Raw genomic sequence first — 17699 nt, forward strand, 5'->3', positions numbered from 1 at the left:
CTAGATTCAAGTAAAAGCTCCACCAATGCAGGTCCTTCACTTTGATTTCCCCTATCTCTTTCTCTTTGCCTGTACTGTGATATAAATCCGTGGTAGAGAAAGCAGTCTCTGGCCTGAATTGCGAACGTCTTCTTGGCCTCATCCTATTCTGTTAATCTTCCCTGTGTAGTCATTTTCTTCCAATATGTTGGTTCCTTTGCAAGTTTTCTCCAATAAATTCCAGCCCCCTTCTTGTTTGTTCTATGTACCCTCATTTGCAGTCATGCCTATTGGCAAAATGTACTTTCTCCATTCAGTTGTTAGCTTAGTTCTGAGAATACTTTCTGCTGCTTCATGAATGTAATGTTCTGTGTGGTTGTTGTTATTCTCTTTAAGGATTTATATCCAAAGTCCCACTCCCTGTTTATTTTTTTGAATTTCCCCTGGGTTAATCATCTTCTCTTTCCATTTTGAGTTATGACGTTCTGCTTGTGTTATGTATATGAGTCTTAACTGTGTAGCTATAAAGTATTCCTTCAAATTAGATAATCCTAAATGACCCTGTTCTGTTGGAAAGATCAACTTATCCCGCTTAATTCTTGTCCTGTTCCCCTCCCAGTTAAATACCTTTAACCCTTTCTTAGTTATTGTCCACAACTTCTCCTCTAAAACATTTTCACTGATTGTATCATATTATCCATATCCATAAACAAGAGCTTTCAGTTTCAGTTTTTGTATTATCTTTTGTTTAGTCTCTTCCTGCTTACAGAAAAGGGGGTGGATGGCAGGATGGAGGAAGAGGTCGTATAAGGATTATAAATTGGTTATCCATGACTAATGTTTAGGGATGTGAGGAGTAACTGTGAACATTATACATGTCTATAGATAGCAGGAGGGCTCAGTGATTAAAGTCTCTGCATCATTGCTCCATGGTTCACGTTAGACATCCAGTCAATATGAGTGTGGAGCTGGCAAGTCCTGTTTCTATTTGCTCGAGATTTCTCTTTAAATTGCCATTTTCTGTCACCTTTCAAAAATGTGCTTGCTGAGTGACTTCTCCAAATTGTCCATATGTATTGCATTTATCTTGAGTATATGGGTCCCCTTCAGATGATTGAAACTTTAAAACTTCGAATTTCATGTGGCCGAGACCATATGATCAAAGTGCTGTATTGTGTTGGAAATAGAATATTTTAACAAAACTGTTTCTAGCCTTTTTGAGTAAGTTTACTATGTAATAGTACTTGCCACAGAAGTGACATTTTTACTGAAATGTTTGAGGAGATGCCTTCCCAGTGTACTGAGCATATGTCCATTCCATACTTGCTTTCACATGTACAGTGGACTGACAATGTTTGCTTTCCATCAGTGGACGATAAAATCATATAAAACGAATCCTTCAACATTTTATAGTCTGGAAATAAAGTGATTTGTTTGTAGTTTTTGAATTTGCAAATAAGAAATAACTGTATCAAGTTCACTTTTCTTTAGCTCATCTTTGGATTGTGGTGGTAACTGTCATTTAAAAGATTTCATTGAAAATGAACTAGCCACCTTTGATGAATGTTTCTAGAAAGTTATGTGTAATGCACTTCCTTTCATAGTATGATTCCTGCATCAGTGATTGTTGGCATCCCTGCCAATGAAGACTACAGTGGTACATCTAATAAACAGATTAGCTGTTCCATTTTATTCATAGCAAAAATATTTTGTGTCAAAAAAAGATAACTTTTTTGCAAAGTAAAGCTTTCCGTTTGTTTTGAAACACTGCAAATTAAGTACTGTCAGAAGGCAGTTGTCCTTACTCACTCACTTCTTTTGCTTGCCATTTGCTAACTGTTTAATGGGTGGTCTAAAAACCCTTTTTACCCATAACGTGGGACATTGCATGTATAGCAGTTTGGATGTTAACAGAGGCAGAAGTAGAGCAGAATAGAGCATTACCAAATAATGTTTTAGTAACAGTAAACGTGAGTAGGTAGTAAAAATGCATTGAAAGAAAAGAAAATAGTAAACCAGTACAGTAATAATAATAATTCACAAATGCGTGCAAACTATTCATATATATATAGTTAAGGTGACAGAGGTGAATAATGAATTAGAGGCTCTTTCAGGGGGGAGGGCTTGGGCTGTGTGAGCCAGTGTATTGTGTGAAATAATGTTTGATTAGACCTAACATATGACTAGTAAAAGTCTGTGTAGTCTTTTCACCACTTGCCAGGAAGACAAGCATATCTCTTGCAGCTTTCATTTGTGTGATATAATGCCTCACAAAAATCCCACATATCTATTTGCTACTATTTTTCAGCTTAGCAGGTTGGGGATTGTAGTGGCTTTTGACATAAGATATTCTTTTATTAGTTTATGATCATTTCCTGTATAACATTTGTGTCAGAACTTGCATTTCTGCTTTTTTTTTGCAGGACTTTTTCTCTGAGTTCAGTGAACAGTCCCCTTGTGTTTTGTCTAGATCATTGCTGCAGGTAAATGACTTTCTTTTCCTAATTTTGCATTGGTTACTTTTATTTAAATTCAATTTTTTAAAATGGGGAAACTAAAGTTGTGTGTTTAGTAGCATCTGTATGTATTAATTTTTTTATTTCAAATTCAGTAGCAGCAGTACAAAGTTGTGTATTTGCATGTATATCTAATTCTACCTTTTTGTGTGTATTTGCATGTATATCTAATTCTACTTTGTCCATTGATTACCCAGGTAAAATGCATTTTTGACTTGGCTGATAGATATAAGACCTCTCCTGTCCTTCTTCCCTGTTTTGTCCATTCATTCTTCCACAAGTTGCTGGGCTTTATTTACCTCTAAGATGACTCATCATTTCTTGGGATTCCTTTTCTTTGATGAGAACTGCCTTAGCATGCAGCCTTTAAACCTGTCAGTGAGGGGGCATGAAAGTCTGATACCAGTGGTTTCTCCATATTGCTGATGCTTGTATTTTGTCAGCGTGCCCTCATATTCATTGGGAATGCAGGCATGTGGTAGCACATTTGAGGAGCTTTGTACATGCTCACTCCCATGTTGTGTCTGTCACATTTCAGGGTTTTGAAGGGCAGCATGGTTGTGTTTTCAGGTTTTACTTTGCCAAGGACTCTTACAGTGGTATAACAAAGAGGCATCAATCCATCAGTCTCAGATTTGGGCCTGTGTTTTTCTTTTCCACAGTAGACATGGAGTCTCACTTTAACTAGAAGCTGTGGTGGCTGGCATGCGCATCATATAAAGCCAGCGTTTACTGTGTACCAACAGTGCCATTCTTATTCTGTCTTTTTTAGATTCATTCGTTGATCAGCTTAGTTTTCTGCTTTGCAAGTAAGATCTTCAGCCATTTGGTTGAATAAGTGCAGATTTTTGTCTCTGTTTCTGGTTAAAGTGTTTTGCTTACATTGGGAGCATTTTAACTTGAGATGTATATAACATTATTTCCACAAAATACTTCAGCAAGTGTGTCTGTGGAAGACATGTCATGGATTTTCATGCTCAGTGTGATTGTGTTGGAGAGTGCTGAATGGCACTAAATTTTACACTAAAAGCCTTGCAGATGTTTGTTATAAAGAAAGCATAGAAGTATTAAAGAAAATGCTAAGAAAAGGGAACCACTCATTCTAGTGAATTTAACCTGAAAAGGAATCTAAATTAGGTTCAGGGAACATGGAGAAGGAACAAAATCAAATTATATAAAATGGAAAAATGCCTGATACGGGAAGAGTCACTTCGACATCAGGATCCAGTGGAAAAACATTGAAGAAGGCTCCTAGAACTGGTCATCATTGCCCCTTTCTAAAGGTGAATGGTTGCTTTGTTATTCTATAGAGTGAAAAAGCATAAGCCTGAGTCAGTGATGAAGATTCAGAAGGAGCTGATTCCTGTTAAAGTCATATTTTTGTCCACTTATTCCCTCACTTTTGCCCTTTGGGACATCTGCATTTTGTCACTGGGGGAATTCACTGTGGGAATTCTGCGTGGATTTTCCAAATCTTAACCTTTGTTAATTTTTTTTCCACCTTTCGCTGCCGATCCATAGATTGCTAACTATGTCAACCTACTGTTGGTGGTTTGAGTAGTATGTAGTACCTTAGAAAACTTATTTAGAATTTTGTTATCATAAAAAAATGATGCTCATCATATTGATCACTGCTGCAGTAACTTTAGCTATGTGAGTTATTTCCTGCCAAAGATGTAACAGCTGGCCAGCTTCCAAAGCTTCAGAGCTCCTTTCACATGCCCAAACTGTCTGGCAGTTTGGGCTGAGCTGACTTAGGGCATCAAGCTCTCCAGAGCTTTACTACCACTGCAGAGTACACACCTCTTATTGATGGTAGGCTTGTGCTGTTCCTTTGCTGGGCAGATAAGTTCCCTTTTGTAAAGCAAATCCTTCCATTCAGTAATTTTGTTTGTTATTAATACTATGGCCGCGGTGGTGCAGTGGTTAGCATTGTCGCCTCACAGCAAAAGGTTCTCCTGTTCGATTCCCGGCTGGAGCGCCTTCTGTGTGGAGTCTGCATGTCCTCCCCACAGTCGAGTGACGTTAAAGACATGCAGGTAGGTGCGTGCATGAATGGGTGTGCCTTCCTTGAAGGTTGGGTGTCAGGCTGGCACCACGGCACCGTAACAATCCACTGCCAATCATTAGCAGACCGGAGTTCCACTGTGGCGACCCCTAACCAAGAAAAGCCGAAAGACATTGCTATTAATACTTTCCTCTTCGTTTAAGTTATTTTAAAGCTAGGAGTTTGTGTTTTAACAGACTGGGAAAACAAACCTTCCATTCAGTAAATTTGTTCCTGTTTGTTTAAGTTATTTTAAAGCTAGAAATTTGTGTTTTATGGACTGTCACGAGACTGCACTGTACTTCTAAATGGGAGCAATCTTTTTTCCTTTCCGTATAAATGTTTTTAAAGTAACTGAAAACCCATTTTCTGAAGAGAAATTATTTTACTGGCAAAGTGTTTTAAAATGCTTTTTGCTGTGTTTGTCTTTGAAAAAAGGGACTTTTAAAGTCTTTTATTACTGACATTTGCTGCTTGCTTTCTATGGGAAAGAGGCACCATTTTCAATTTGAGCATGGAATAGTCTGTTGGTCCCATGGTCAGTCCTTCTTCCAGCCGTAAAAAAAAAAAAAAAATTAAGCAAACAACCTTTGCTGTCACATAACAGCAGGCTAGTAATTTGCTTCAGCCACAGGTGAGTGACTGCTGAGGCCATTAGTTGTACCTCAGAATATTTGTCTTTAACCCTGGCTCTCTCTGGTGTAGCACCTACAGCCACTATGGATTTGGGGGTTAGCCATGTCCTCTATGGCTGTTGGGGACCCTCAGTGGGCAAGGCAGAGCCACTCTAGTCAGTCCTGAGAGAGAGGGAACAGGGAATACTTCCCTGTTTTTCAGAATGTTGTGCCCATCCCTGGGGAAGCTGTTGCTGCCAGTAATAACATTGTTTGTCCCAAGTTTCCTGTAAAAAAAAAAGCAGAAAACTAAGCATGTATCTATTCTTCCTCAAATTTCCTTAAACAAGAATAGTTTACTGTGTCTGGCTTAGGGTTTAATTCTTGCTTTTGATCTTTCTTGTAAAGTAGTTTCTGGTAAAAGAAAGTGGAATAACTCCTTTTTGAAAAGATTAAAGATTCTGATTCTGGTCAAATAATAATGTCACAAATGCAGGGTTTTCTCCTCAGATTTCTGATTCAGACTCATAGGAGAGTTCAGTTTCTGACTGTTCGTGTGTGTGTGTGTGTGTGTGTGTGTGTGTGTGTGTGTGTGTGTGTGTGTGTGTGTGTGTGTGTGTGTGTGTGGAGGGGGGCTGTTTCTCGGCGACTGTTTGTAGAAAGTGCCAGTGTTTTCAGCCGGAGAACACTGACATTTCTCAGTCCCTCAGAAAATACTATAAGCTGTTAAAAAAAGGAATTTCTGGAACCTACATCCATTCATTCAGTTCTTTCAGCTTTGGAGAATGTGTGTCTTACTGCCTACAGTTTTCCTGACAGTCGGCCAGCTGCCCCTAAAAAGGCAGAAAGGATGTATAAAATTCCTCAGTCTTAAGTTTGTTTTTATACAGTCTTCCCAAACCTGATCTAGTAGCTGTAGCTGTAGTTAATCATTCTGCTGATAACATTTAGTTAATTCCGGTCATCTCTGACAAGGATGGGAAGATTATTGATAAGTATGCAAAAAAATTATATGCTTCTGCAGCTTTGGCTTTGAGAATTTTGAATCGTCAGGTTCATATAAGGTTTGTTCTGACTAATTGTGAAAGTATGAGGAATATTTTATCTGCAGTTTATTCTTAAGAGAAAAACTTTGCTTTAAGTAATTTAATTTCTTCTGTTGTTCAATTTACTACTCATTGTGTGTGTGTGTGTGTGTGTGTGTGTGTGTGTGTGTGTGTGTGTGTGTGTGTGTGTGTGTGTGTGTGTGTGTGTGTGTGTGTGTGTGTGTGTTGGTTTATTTCTTCAAGGGCTATGGCCACTGCTGCTGCTGTGAGGAGATTTGCATGGCTGCTTTGTAGGAACTTCCCAGGTAATGATAAAATGAGATTTTATGTTCTCTTTTGGACAGAAATTTAGTTTCTACCGCAGATGTGATCAAAAAGTATGATAAAATAGGTAAACTGTTACAGGGAAATCTGTAAGATTTTCAACCTTCCTTTTCCAAGTCTGACTTCTAATCCAGTTTTGGTAGGAAACAATATAAACATTTTCAAGAAACCACAGGTAAATAGACTTTTAAGAAAAAAATGACAAGGGGAATCCAAGAATAATTCAGGAAACTCCTAAATCCAAGGACAGTCCAATAAGTCAGAATGACTGTTTAAGACACTTTGTTATGTTGTCCAACCCTGGCAGCCCATTTTTTCTTCCACATGTTTGTGCACAAATTCAAAAGGATGTCACTTTACAACCTGATACCTCATCTTCCTTATTTAAGTTTCCTTGTAGCATTAGGTTTAAAAGATGCATATCACATTCATTTTCATCCAGATTTCAAGCATTTCTTAATGTTTGTGCCTGGATCACATTATCATTTCTCTGCCTTACCCTTTGGACAGTCCACTGCACTAAAAGTATTCACAAATAGTCTAGCTATAGTTACAGCTCATTGCAGGCTACAGGGTGTCCACAAACATGTTAAGGAAAGAAAGATTCAGAACTGGTCTCTAAGCTTTTTCTTTCTTTGGCACTAAAACCTCATTGAATAAAACCCCTTTGCCACCTGGGAAGGGGGAACTGGTTCCATCACTTTCTGGGACAGCATGTGATGAAGAACAGACAGAAGCAAAAGTCTGGTCTGGAGCATGAGGAATTATCCTCTGGAAAAGAGGAATTTCTCCCATTGCTATCTGTAACCTTGATGAATGTTCTTCAGAACCCTTTTGTCCGAAACTATCTGTTGCCAGAGAGAAAAGTTAAGATTCAGACTTTGCTGCTGGGAGAGCAGTTTCTGGAGGGATACAAATGTAAGGTGTGTGGGATATCAAGGACAGATGTAGACACATAAATATAAAATAGATGCTTGCCATGATCAATGCACTGCACTCTGAATCATCTTTGGGCCCCAGGGCCTCTTCAGTTTGTTAAAGACAATACCACAATCACTTGGTACCGCAACAAGCATGGGGAACCAGGTTGTACCCCCTCTGCAGACTAGCTGTGTTAGCTTGGGATACAGCTTCACAGCACAGTTTCACTCTACAGGCATTCTTTACTCTATATCAGAGCAAAATTGTGAGGCAGTCAAGCTGAGCAAGGATAAGGACAGATCCTCATGAGTGAAAACTAGATCAGGGTGCCTTCCAGGATTTAATCCCTCTATGGGGAGTTCTTCAAGTAGACCTTTATGCCTCCTGTTTAAACAGTCAGCTGGCAAGATTTTGCTCCAGGACTCTATGCAAGAAAGCCTGGAAGACCGACGCCTTCTCTTTTCCTTTGACAAGAATGTTCCTGTGTGCCCCCCCCCCTTTGCAATGATATGCAAGATACTTCTAAAGATTCAGAAGGAATCCTCCAGGGCCATTGTGGTGACTCCTTTCTGGCCCAAGCAGCCATGGTTTTCTCTTCATTTGGAAATGATTGGGGCAGTTACAACAAGCTTCCTCACAAAATGGTTTTACTCACAGAAGTATAGGGGCGTTTGATACACCCAGACATCAGTCAGCTACAGTTGACTGCCTGGATGATGGGGCCTTAATTCCCTTAAGGCACCTTTTTACTGAGGGCTTGCTGCTAGTGCTAATGGAGACTAGAAAGCCTGCTACTAGAAAATTATATATTATCAAATTGAAAAGGTTTTCTAGCTGGTGCCAACAACATAACCAGCATCCTTTTCAGGGCTAGTTTTTCTGTTGATTTACAATATTTGTGTGAATTACTATCCTGTGGCCTGTTTTACTCCTCTGTCAAGGATCATTTATCGGCCATGTCTGTATGTCTGCTCATGGATCCTCCTCTTTCAGTGCATTCTCATGTCAAAATGGTTTTGAAAGATGTGTTGCATAAAAGGCCTCCAAGAAAAATGGTGGCCTCTTTGCAATCTTAATTTTATGTTAGAGGAGATAACACTTGATCCATTTGAACCAGCTAACATGGCTGACTTGAGGTTCTTAAAATGGAAATCAGTTTTACTGATTGCTCTGACCGCTGCAAAAAGGGCATCTTGAGTTGTAAGTTCTTATGGTGAGTTGTCCTTATTTCATTTTCCACAAGGACAAGGTTTCTTTGAGAACTAGCCCTTCTTTGATGCCTAAAGTGGTATCTGACTTTACTTTAAGCCAAAGTATCCATCTCCCATTTTTCTTTCCTGAACCTAAAAATGAAGGAGAAAGGATACCTTGAATGACCACAGAAAACTCCAGTACTATCTTGACAGAACTAAATCTTTCAGATCTTTGGATCAGTTCATGTTTTGTGAAGTTAAGAAAGGACAACCTGTGTCAAAGCAGACTACATCCAGATGGTTTCTTAAGGTCTTTCTTCACAAACTCAAACCCTGTACCAATGCCCCAGATAACTTACCTGCAGAATACTTACAACTCTCAGCTTCTTCCATTGCTTATCCTATCAGCATCCTCCTCAGCAGGTCCATTCAGGAATCCTGCATGCCTGATATCTAGAAAAAAGCATTTATCCTTCCACTTCATAAGGCGGCAATAACTCCGACATCTCAAACTTCCGTCCTATTGCCATTTTCTCTCCCCATCTCCAAAATACTTGAGAAATATATTCACAATCAGCTCCTCAGTCATCTGATACAGCACCAAATCCTCTCCCCCAAACAACATGGCTTTAGGCCTGGACATAGTACTAACACTACCCTCATTTCCTTCCTGGACACAGTAAATATAGCTCAAGATGCTGGGTCTGTAATCTCAGCAATCTTCCTAGACTTATCAAAAAGCATTCAACACTTATCTCCCACTCCCTTCTGCTCACTAAACTCTCTAACCTTAGTTTTTCTCCCCCCACCCTACAATGGTTTACTAACCATCTCAGTAACAGACAGCAATCCATTAAATGGCAACACTCTTCCTTCCCTTTTATAACTACAAAGACCGGCATCCCCCAAGGTTCAATGCTGGGACCCCTATTATTCAGCATATTTGTCAACAACTTCCATTTCTCTCTCACCCACAGTACTGTTATCCAGTATGCATATGACTCAACTATCATCTGCTCTTCAAAATCTGCTACTACACGGCAGCATCTCACCCAAAAAGCATTTATTTCCACTGAAATCTGGATGTCCCAGAACCATTTTGCCCTCAACCCCAATAAAACAAAACTTTTAATATTTACCCCCACAAAATCCAGCCCTGTTGACAAGTCACTATTCTCAGTTTGCTCCCAAAACAACACCATCATTGAAGTCGTCCCTACAAAATTGCTAGACTCATGTTGCAATGAAGTCGCTAAATTTGCTACAAATGCAAAATTTTCTACCAATCATTGTTCCTCTCTGCATCAACTAAATTGACTAGAATCCCCTCACTATCTCACTTTCCTACAATTAACTACAACCTACAAGCTTCTCTACTGCCCAGAAACCTGCCCTTTCCTCCCCTCCATACTGACCATGTATCATCCTGACACCTCAGGTCCAAAAACAAAATGTTACTCCCCATAGAGAAACCTAAGCTCTCAGCTAGCTAAATGTTGTATTCTTTCACTGTATCCAAATTATGAAATAATCTTCCCCCTTCACTCAGAACTATCAGCAATCCTGCCTCCTTTAAAAAATCCCTCAAACTATATCTCTCCTCTCACTGGTTATACTCCTGCACCACAACACACAACCCCAACTCTTAACTTCTCCCCCTGTTGTTACAAATCTAACTAATTTATTACTATCATTTCCTTCCCTTCAGTCTGCCAACTTACTCCCTTCCCTGCCACTATAGCCTAACTATTGCCCTCCTTAGCCCCTCAATTATACTTAACATCCCTTTGCATTGAACCTTGCAGACAGTAGTACTCTCATGCGAATTCGAATATATGCCATATATTACTTCTATTTTTCCATGACAGTAGTTAACTTCACTGTTGTTTTATTATTTTTCTTTCAATGTAATAGTATTACTCAAAATTCTTTGTTATATGTATTAATATTCTCATAGGTAGGTACTAAGCTATTGGCTCTAGGGCCTATATAAGCCTAGCCAAAAAGGTACCCTGACTTTCACCGCCCAAGAAAATTATTTTCCTGTGCCCCTGTCGAGCAGAGCCACAGAGGTGATCCCCAGGGTGAATTTTCTATTTCCCATCCAATCATCAAGATTTTTCTTAGAGTGCTAATGAGGAGCTTTGTTTAACATAGCTAGATAATTTGGTCCCTAGAGCATGTAGCTTGGAAGGATTGGGATTTCTTTAAGTGAAGCATGTCCAACAGCCCTTTGTTTGGCATAGCTTTGTATGTTAGGCAGAGATCGCCTCTGAGTAGGCGATATGCGATGGAGTAAAGCTGGAGTTTTTTGAGACGGTCTGCGTAGGGCATCTGTTTGAGGCTGGTAATCCTCTTTGTGAGGTATTTCTGCGGCCTTTCCAGTTGTAGATGTCTTGTGAAGTACATACCAAAAGGGGCGTTATACTCTATAATGGGTCTAATGAGTGACGAGTAGAGGGGAACAATGACCTCTTTTTTTCCTGGATGAGAAATCTTTTGTGATGAGATGTGCCACGTAGAAGGATTTCCTAACTATAGCCTTATAGGCTGTGGTTGAGTGGCGCACTGAGTTTGTGGGCTGTGTGTCATTTGGGTTGTGTTGGGGGGTGGGGGAGGAGGTTGCTTGCATTTCTGCTTGGGAGGTCTCTGTTACTTGAGCAGATTTTTATTGAGAGCCTCCGCGAATGTAGGTATTGTGTTTTGTGTTGCTTTGTGTGTGTTTTGGTGGTGTAGGTTTTGAGGCACTATGTGAGGAGTGTGGTGTGGTGCAAGTGTTTACCTACTCCTCTTGACTGTCTAGTCCAGTCTTTGGTGAAGAGGGCTTTGCTTCCAATTTGGCTATATAAGTGCATCTGTCACAGGTTGTAGTGTTGGGTGGTAGGAGGAGAGGGTTGGCTGTGTACATGAGGCAATTGCTGCATTGCCCCAAGATGCCCAGATTCATCAGTTAGACAGGAGAAAACACTGGGAGCTGACCATTAGACATGCCTGGATAGGTGCTTATTTATTAAATACTAAAAGGTGTTTCCTCTAGACAAGTGAGGAAAGTTGAGTGCTGTAGTAATTTGTAGCTTATTTAGTGCTTACAACGAGTTCTGAACAAGTGATGAGCTCAAAGAAACAGATTTGAGGGCTAAAACTAAAAAAACTGGCTAGTTCTAAGGGAAAATTTGAAGAGGAGACTTTATGGTGCCAGTAATAGTTTTACCCTAGCTAAGTGGCGATGCAGAAAGTGTATTTTTTTTCTTTTTTTTAATATAACAGTAGCAAATGAGCAAACTGATTTAAACCAATTAACCAATAAAAAGCTAAAAACTGAGCTCCGTTCCAGCAGTCTTAAATCAGACAAGTTCTAACTGCACACTCCTGCCCCTAGGGTGTAGGGGAACCTTCTCCAAAAAGATGGCCTGGATTAGTGCTCAAGTTATACAAACAAAGGTAGATTCAGCATGCCTGAATCTAGTCTATGCTACAGCAAACAAGGCATGCCAATTTCAGAAAGAAACAGTTCAAATAAGCAGGCACAGTAATCCTTTAACCAGAAATTCCCAGCTCAGAAGGGCAGAATCTAGCCTCTCCCACAAGAGTGCCGACCACAAACCTTCTTAATGTAAAATAACTGGCCTGAAGCCAAGTGCTCAAAGCAGAACTAATGCACTTTTAGAATAACAGACAATGAGCCTTCAATCAGCATTTCCCAACTTAGAAGAATGTAAGCTACCTGTCCTGCCACAACAGTGGAGATCGCAAACCTTAATGTAAAACAACTGGTCTGAAGCCCAAGTGCTTAAACCAAAAGGCTTAGAATAATAGTTACAATTTAATCGGGCTACTACCAAGCAGTAATAAATGCATCAGAATAAATACAATTGAGTACTTTTAAGAAGAGGCAAAAACAAAATAAAGTGCTTTTTTTTTTTAAGTAAAGTTCAAGGAGAGAGGAAGGAGGAGCAGAAAAAAAATTCAAGGTTAAGAACCTAAGTGGGTTGGCATTCTCAAATGTTCTGTCTGTATTAAGTAGAGTGAACACCAGACTGGGAGGGGTGTCCCAGATCAAAGTTGCAGTAGGGGCGGGCAACTGCAAAGCCACCAACTATAGTAACTCTACAAGAATAGGGTGGGTGGGAGGGGTTTCAGGACAGATAAAACAATCCCAGAAAATATATAAAATAATTTAGTCAGGCAAAATTAAGACATTGCAGAACTCTGAAAGGTTAAAATGACAAGAAATGTTCTTATCAGTCAGCAATATATTTTCAGATTGTTTGAGAATCACACTTCAGCGAGAACACCATGAGTTTCCAACAGTGTATGCAAGAATTTACAAACAGGAACTGTTTTTAAATCAGCAAGCCTTGAAGCAATCAGATAACACAAAAGCTGTTAGACCACTTTTATAAATTCCTCCACAGGAATAGGGGGAAAGCAGTTTCAGGACAGATGAGAAACAAAACAATGCCAGAAAATATATAAAATAATTTAGTCAGGCAAAATTAAGACAATGCAGAACTCTGAAAGGTTAAAATGCCAAGAAATATACTTATCAATCAGCGACATATTTCCAGATTGAGAATCACACTTCAGCCAGAACACCAGGAGTGTCTAACAGTGTCCTCTTTGCATGTAATTATTGTGGCGCTTTTCTCCCCGGGCCTCCACTGAAAGTGGGCTCTTTCCAGGCCAAGTGGACTTTCCCAGTTAACAAATGTGGTAAATAAATAAATAAGACTTATAACCTTTTGATATACTCATCAGAACAAAACTACTCTAGACAGGGTGAAGGCCCTCTCTACCAGGGCCTTGGCTTTATTTGTGTTTTTTTCAAAAGGATTGGATTCTAGGAGTATTCTTGAAGCTGCAACTTTGTATGCTGTACATGCTTTTAAAGCACTAGGTGATTGATTCCTCCTCTAGGTCTAGATCAGTCTCCAGGGTCTCCTGGATTCTTCTCCTTCCATCTCCCAGATGAAGTTAGCTAAGGTGACTTACTGATTCAGCTAAGGCTACTGCAGCAGTGATCAAAATGATGAACACAGTACAGTTGTGCAAGTTAAACTTACCATAGCAGTCAATGTTCAAATGATCACTGTTGCAGAAGCTGCTACCTCCCTTCATCCACCTTTTTTCTTGATGTGCTTTTTTATGCCAGAGTGTGGACATTTGTTGTTGTCCCTAGCATTGTCCTTTCATGGCTCTCCCTCCCTATCTATGCTGGCAGCAAAGCTCTAAAGGGCTTTGTGCCCAAACTTGCCTTTCAGTCAGCTCAACTTGAGATGCCAGACAGTTTGGGGTGCGTGGAAGGTGCACTGAAGCTTTGGAAGCTGTCTGTTTATATCCTTGGCAGGGTATATGCTATATAGCTAAGGCTACTACAGCAATGATCATTTGAACATCCACTGTTATGGTAAGTGTAACTTAAACATCTGGACTTTTCTGTCGGTACATTATAAATTAGTACCTAATCAATTTTCTCCAGACAAAAATCTTATAGTTTTGTTTACTTACACAACTGTACTTTACCCTGTTTCAAACCTACCCTTTGTAGTTAAGGTTGTTAACAAAGGTTTTTTAATCAGTTTTATTCCTGTTTGTGACCCCCTTGACTTGATCACTCATTGTCAGTCTTGATTTAGATTTGAATCTCCTGATGTGAAGTTATTCAATTTCACCGTTTATTCTTACACATGGGTATGGAGCCAAGCCATCGGCTCTGAGTCGGCCACTTTACTAGCTAAAGATCTCAGAGTAGCTTGAGGCCAGGCCCCTATCCCATGATGCTCTCTGTCCTACCCCAGATCTAGTTTGCCGCTGCAACTGATCACTAGGTCGTTGGAGAGCTCAGGCCAGTAGTATTTTCTTAAGTTTTTTGACAAACTTTAGACTCATTTTCTTGACAGAATTACAGTAGAGTGTTGTAATTTCTAGTTATTATAACTGTTAGGCAGATTAACCTTTAGAATTCTTTAAATTTAAGATTCTTGTGCTTGTTACGGAGCGGTTGTTCTTAGGCCTTGGCCTTTTTTGTTTGTCCCTATCCTTTATGTGTACATATATATATATATATATATATATATATATATATATATATATATGTATATATCTATTTATATGCCCCCCACATTTTGCAAACAGTGGGAGGATGGCAGAATGGTTAAGGTGTTTACCTTGTAGACACAAGGTGCAGGGTTTGATTTTCACATGGAGGACTTGGCTAGGCTTAAAATGGCCCACAAGAGCAAATAGCCTAGTACTAATCTATGAACCTATGAACTGATGTTATATGTTTCAGTGTATTTTTAATGGATACACGTGTATATAATAGTGCATAGACTGCAATTATGTGGGGGGCTACACCCCCCACCCCCTTATTTAATATTCTCACTCCAGGGTCGCAGTGCAGTGGGGCAGGGGCTAAATACCATTTTCGACCAAATGTAATTCGACCAAATGAGCTTTGTCATGTGAGCTTTCAGTGAAGTGGGCTGCCTGAAATCATTTTCGACCAAATGAAATTCGACCAAATACAGTTGATATATATATATATATATATATATATATATATATATATATATATATATATATGTTTATATTTAGTGTGTTAGATAGGTGTTTGCTAGTTTAAACATACATTATATCCTTAGTTCTACAGGGATCCGGCAACTCAGAACTGTTGATACTTCTGTGTGGTTGTTAGTACAGTAACTGTTTTTTTCAGGTTAGTGTTACTGATTTTTGCAGAATAATTTGAAGGTTGTTCAGGGACCTGACAACTTCTCTAGCATGCTTCCATATTTCTGTACTTGCTAATATGGCTGATCTTAGGGAGAAGCAAAAATCTGGCTTCAAGAAGTGTCCAAAATGCGGGCAGAAAATATCCATTACAGACTCGCATGTAAATTGTGTTTATTTTTTGGGGCCTTTTCACCTCCAGGAGGATTGCTCTATCTGCCACTCCTTCAGCAGCAGGGTTTTATTAGAGAGGAGAAGGAAGTTGATAGATAGAGGCTTGATGAAGCCACATTTTCAAGACACCTTGGATAAGGCTGACCAGACCTCCAAGTCCTCGAAGGGGTCGAAGTCTTCGAAGGCATCCTCGGAGCCCAGGTCATCGCTCCAAGTTTTTCTGTGAAGTTGCAGTCACAGGCTCTGCAGTCTTTGGAGCCGTGCACCGAACAGGTGTTTCAGAGCCGGTGCCCGGTCTTGTAACCGGTCTCCAAAACTCTGAAGTCACCCATCCTTCAGTTGGTGGCGTCTTTGGTCCCTTCGACCTGTTCTTCAAGGACCCTTTTCGATGTGGATGTGGACCAGGTGGTGCAGAGGCTTTTGGAGAACCCGGCACTGGCTAAATTGCTGTCGGCTATGACCCAACAGGTTTCGAAGCTTGAGACCATCTCACTGGCTGTGACTACTCCTCCTCCGAGCAGAGCAGGGCATTTGGAGCCGGAGGAGGAAGAGGATCTGATGGATGTTCATCGTGCATACAGCTGCAGTAATCACAGATGGGTTTTCAGCCGTCAGGCGGTCCCTCGGTCGGCCGAATTCCAAAGTCTTGGTCCGGCGTCGGTTGTCGTCGCTTACTCTTCTGACGTCAGTAAGGCCAGAGTATATAAGACACAGCCGATGCCATGTTCTTCAGTCTTTTTTGCCGCGCGGTGCCCGAAGTAGAAGCAGTTTGCAAGTGCCCGTCGGCCAGCTCCTGAATTACGAAAAAAAAAAAAAAAAAATTGGAACCGAAGTCTTCTTTAAAGCTAAGTACCCCGTTGGGGAAACTTTTCTTGCCTCAGACCGATGTCAGAAAAAGTTAATAATTGTATTTCTTGTGGGAAGCAAATACCGCATAAGGATTTCCATTCCCGTTGCATACCTTGTTTGGGCCCAGACCACGACGTCTCGGGCTGTCGCTTTTGCGCTACCTTCAATAAACGCACTATCAAGCGTCGGGCGGAGTTCGCCCAACACTACTTTGGTAAAGCTTTTGATTATAAGATGTCGTCGGACACTCCGACTACCGTTTTGTCCAAAACGCATGGAAAAGGACCGACACGCGAGACCCGCGGTCCCCGCCGACACCACGCCAAAACAGGCTACACGTGGTCTGGTTCTCAGCGAGACGCCTTTGCAGTCCCTGACTACCGACGACACTCCTTTGGCGGTGTTCTCGGTACTCGAGACCGCTGGGTCCTCGGTCCTTTCCCAGACTACAACCGAAGCCCCTGCTAATGTCGAGCCTACTAATGTGGACAGGTCCACCTCCACCCATGGTGTATTTAGGCCCTCATCTTCTTTTTCAATAAAGGCTTTATCTAAATCCAAAGCAGCCAGGCATCCCACGAGGCCTGTTGCACAGGGCCCATCTCCTGGACCCATGCCTAAGAAACAGATGCTTAAAATGGCTGAGGATTTAATTACTCTTATCAGAGGTTCTCAGCCCCTCCTGACAAGAGACCCAGAGTGGAGGAAGAATCTCCCTCTTCTGATCAGGGATCCATTTTATCAGAACATTTTGATGCAGAGGAACACTCTTACTCCCCTTTTGAGGATTCGGATGCAGAACAGTCCATTCCTTCTGTATCCCTCCTGAGGATTTTTCTTTTGGGGAAACCTTGCACACTTTGAGGGAACACTTCCATTGGGAAGGCCAAGACTTTTCAGATTCCAAGAAAAGACTTAGGGAATTTCTTTGGTTACCTCAGCACAGACCTCTGGCTATACCCCTGTTTTGGATGTACTGGATGATGTCTATTCGAGGCTTGCCTTAACCCTGATTCTCTGCCTCCTGCACCAGTAAAACCTGATAGGTATTACAGAGTACCCAGCTCTCACCAATTTCTCTACAAAGGCCATAATGCTGACCCTGAAACCATTTCACAAGGCCCCAAGGGATTAAAGGCCTCCACTGCCAAGAATCCACTCCTGCAGAAAGGGAATCCAGATCTCTAGAAAGGTGGGGTAAAAGGTATATACCTCAGCCACCCTAGCCATGAGGGCCTTAAACTGTCAGTTTCATATGATTAAATATCAACAGTACCTGTTATCACAATTAAGGAACAAAATGT

General features: G+C 40.7%; 1 protein-coding gene across 1 annotated transcript in view; it reads left to right on the plus strand.

Moving 5' to 3' along the window:
* Window positions 1-17699, plus strand: part of NAA35 (N-alpha-acetyltransferase 35, NatC auxiliary subunit) — a gene marked incomplete in the record, with an annotated part of 1521359 nt that overhangs the window by 949774 nt on the left and 553886 nt on the right. The window contains 1 exon segment of the mRNA XM_044060897.1: window positions 2403-2462. Coding sequence (XP_043916832.1) covers window positions 2403-2462 — 60 coding nt within the window.

The sequence above is a fragment of the Protopterus annectens genome, chromosome 2.part0 (assembly GCF_019279795.1).
Source record: "Protopterus annectens isolate FY-2018-M chromosome 2.part0, PAN1.0, whole genome shotgun sequence".
Taxonomy (NCBI): domain Eukaryota; kingdom Metazoa; phylum Chordata; order Ceratodontiformes; family Protopteridae; genus Protopterus; species Protopterus annectens.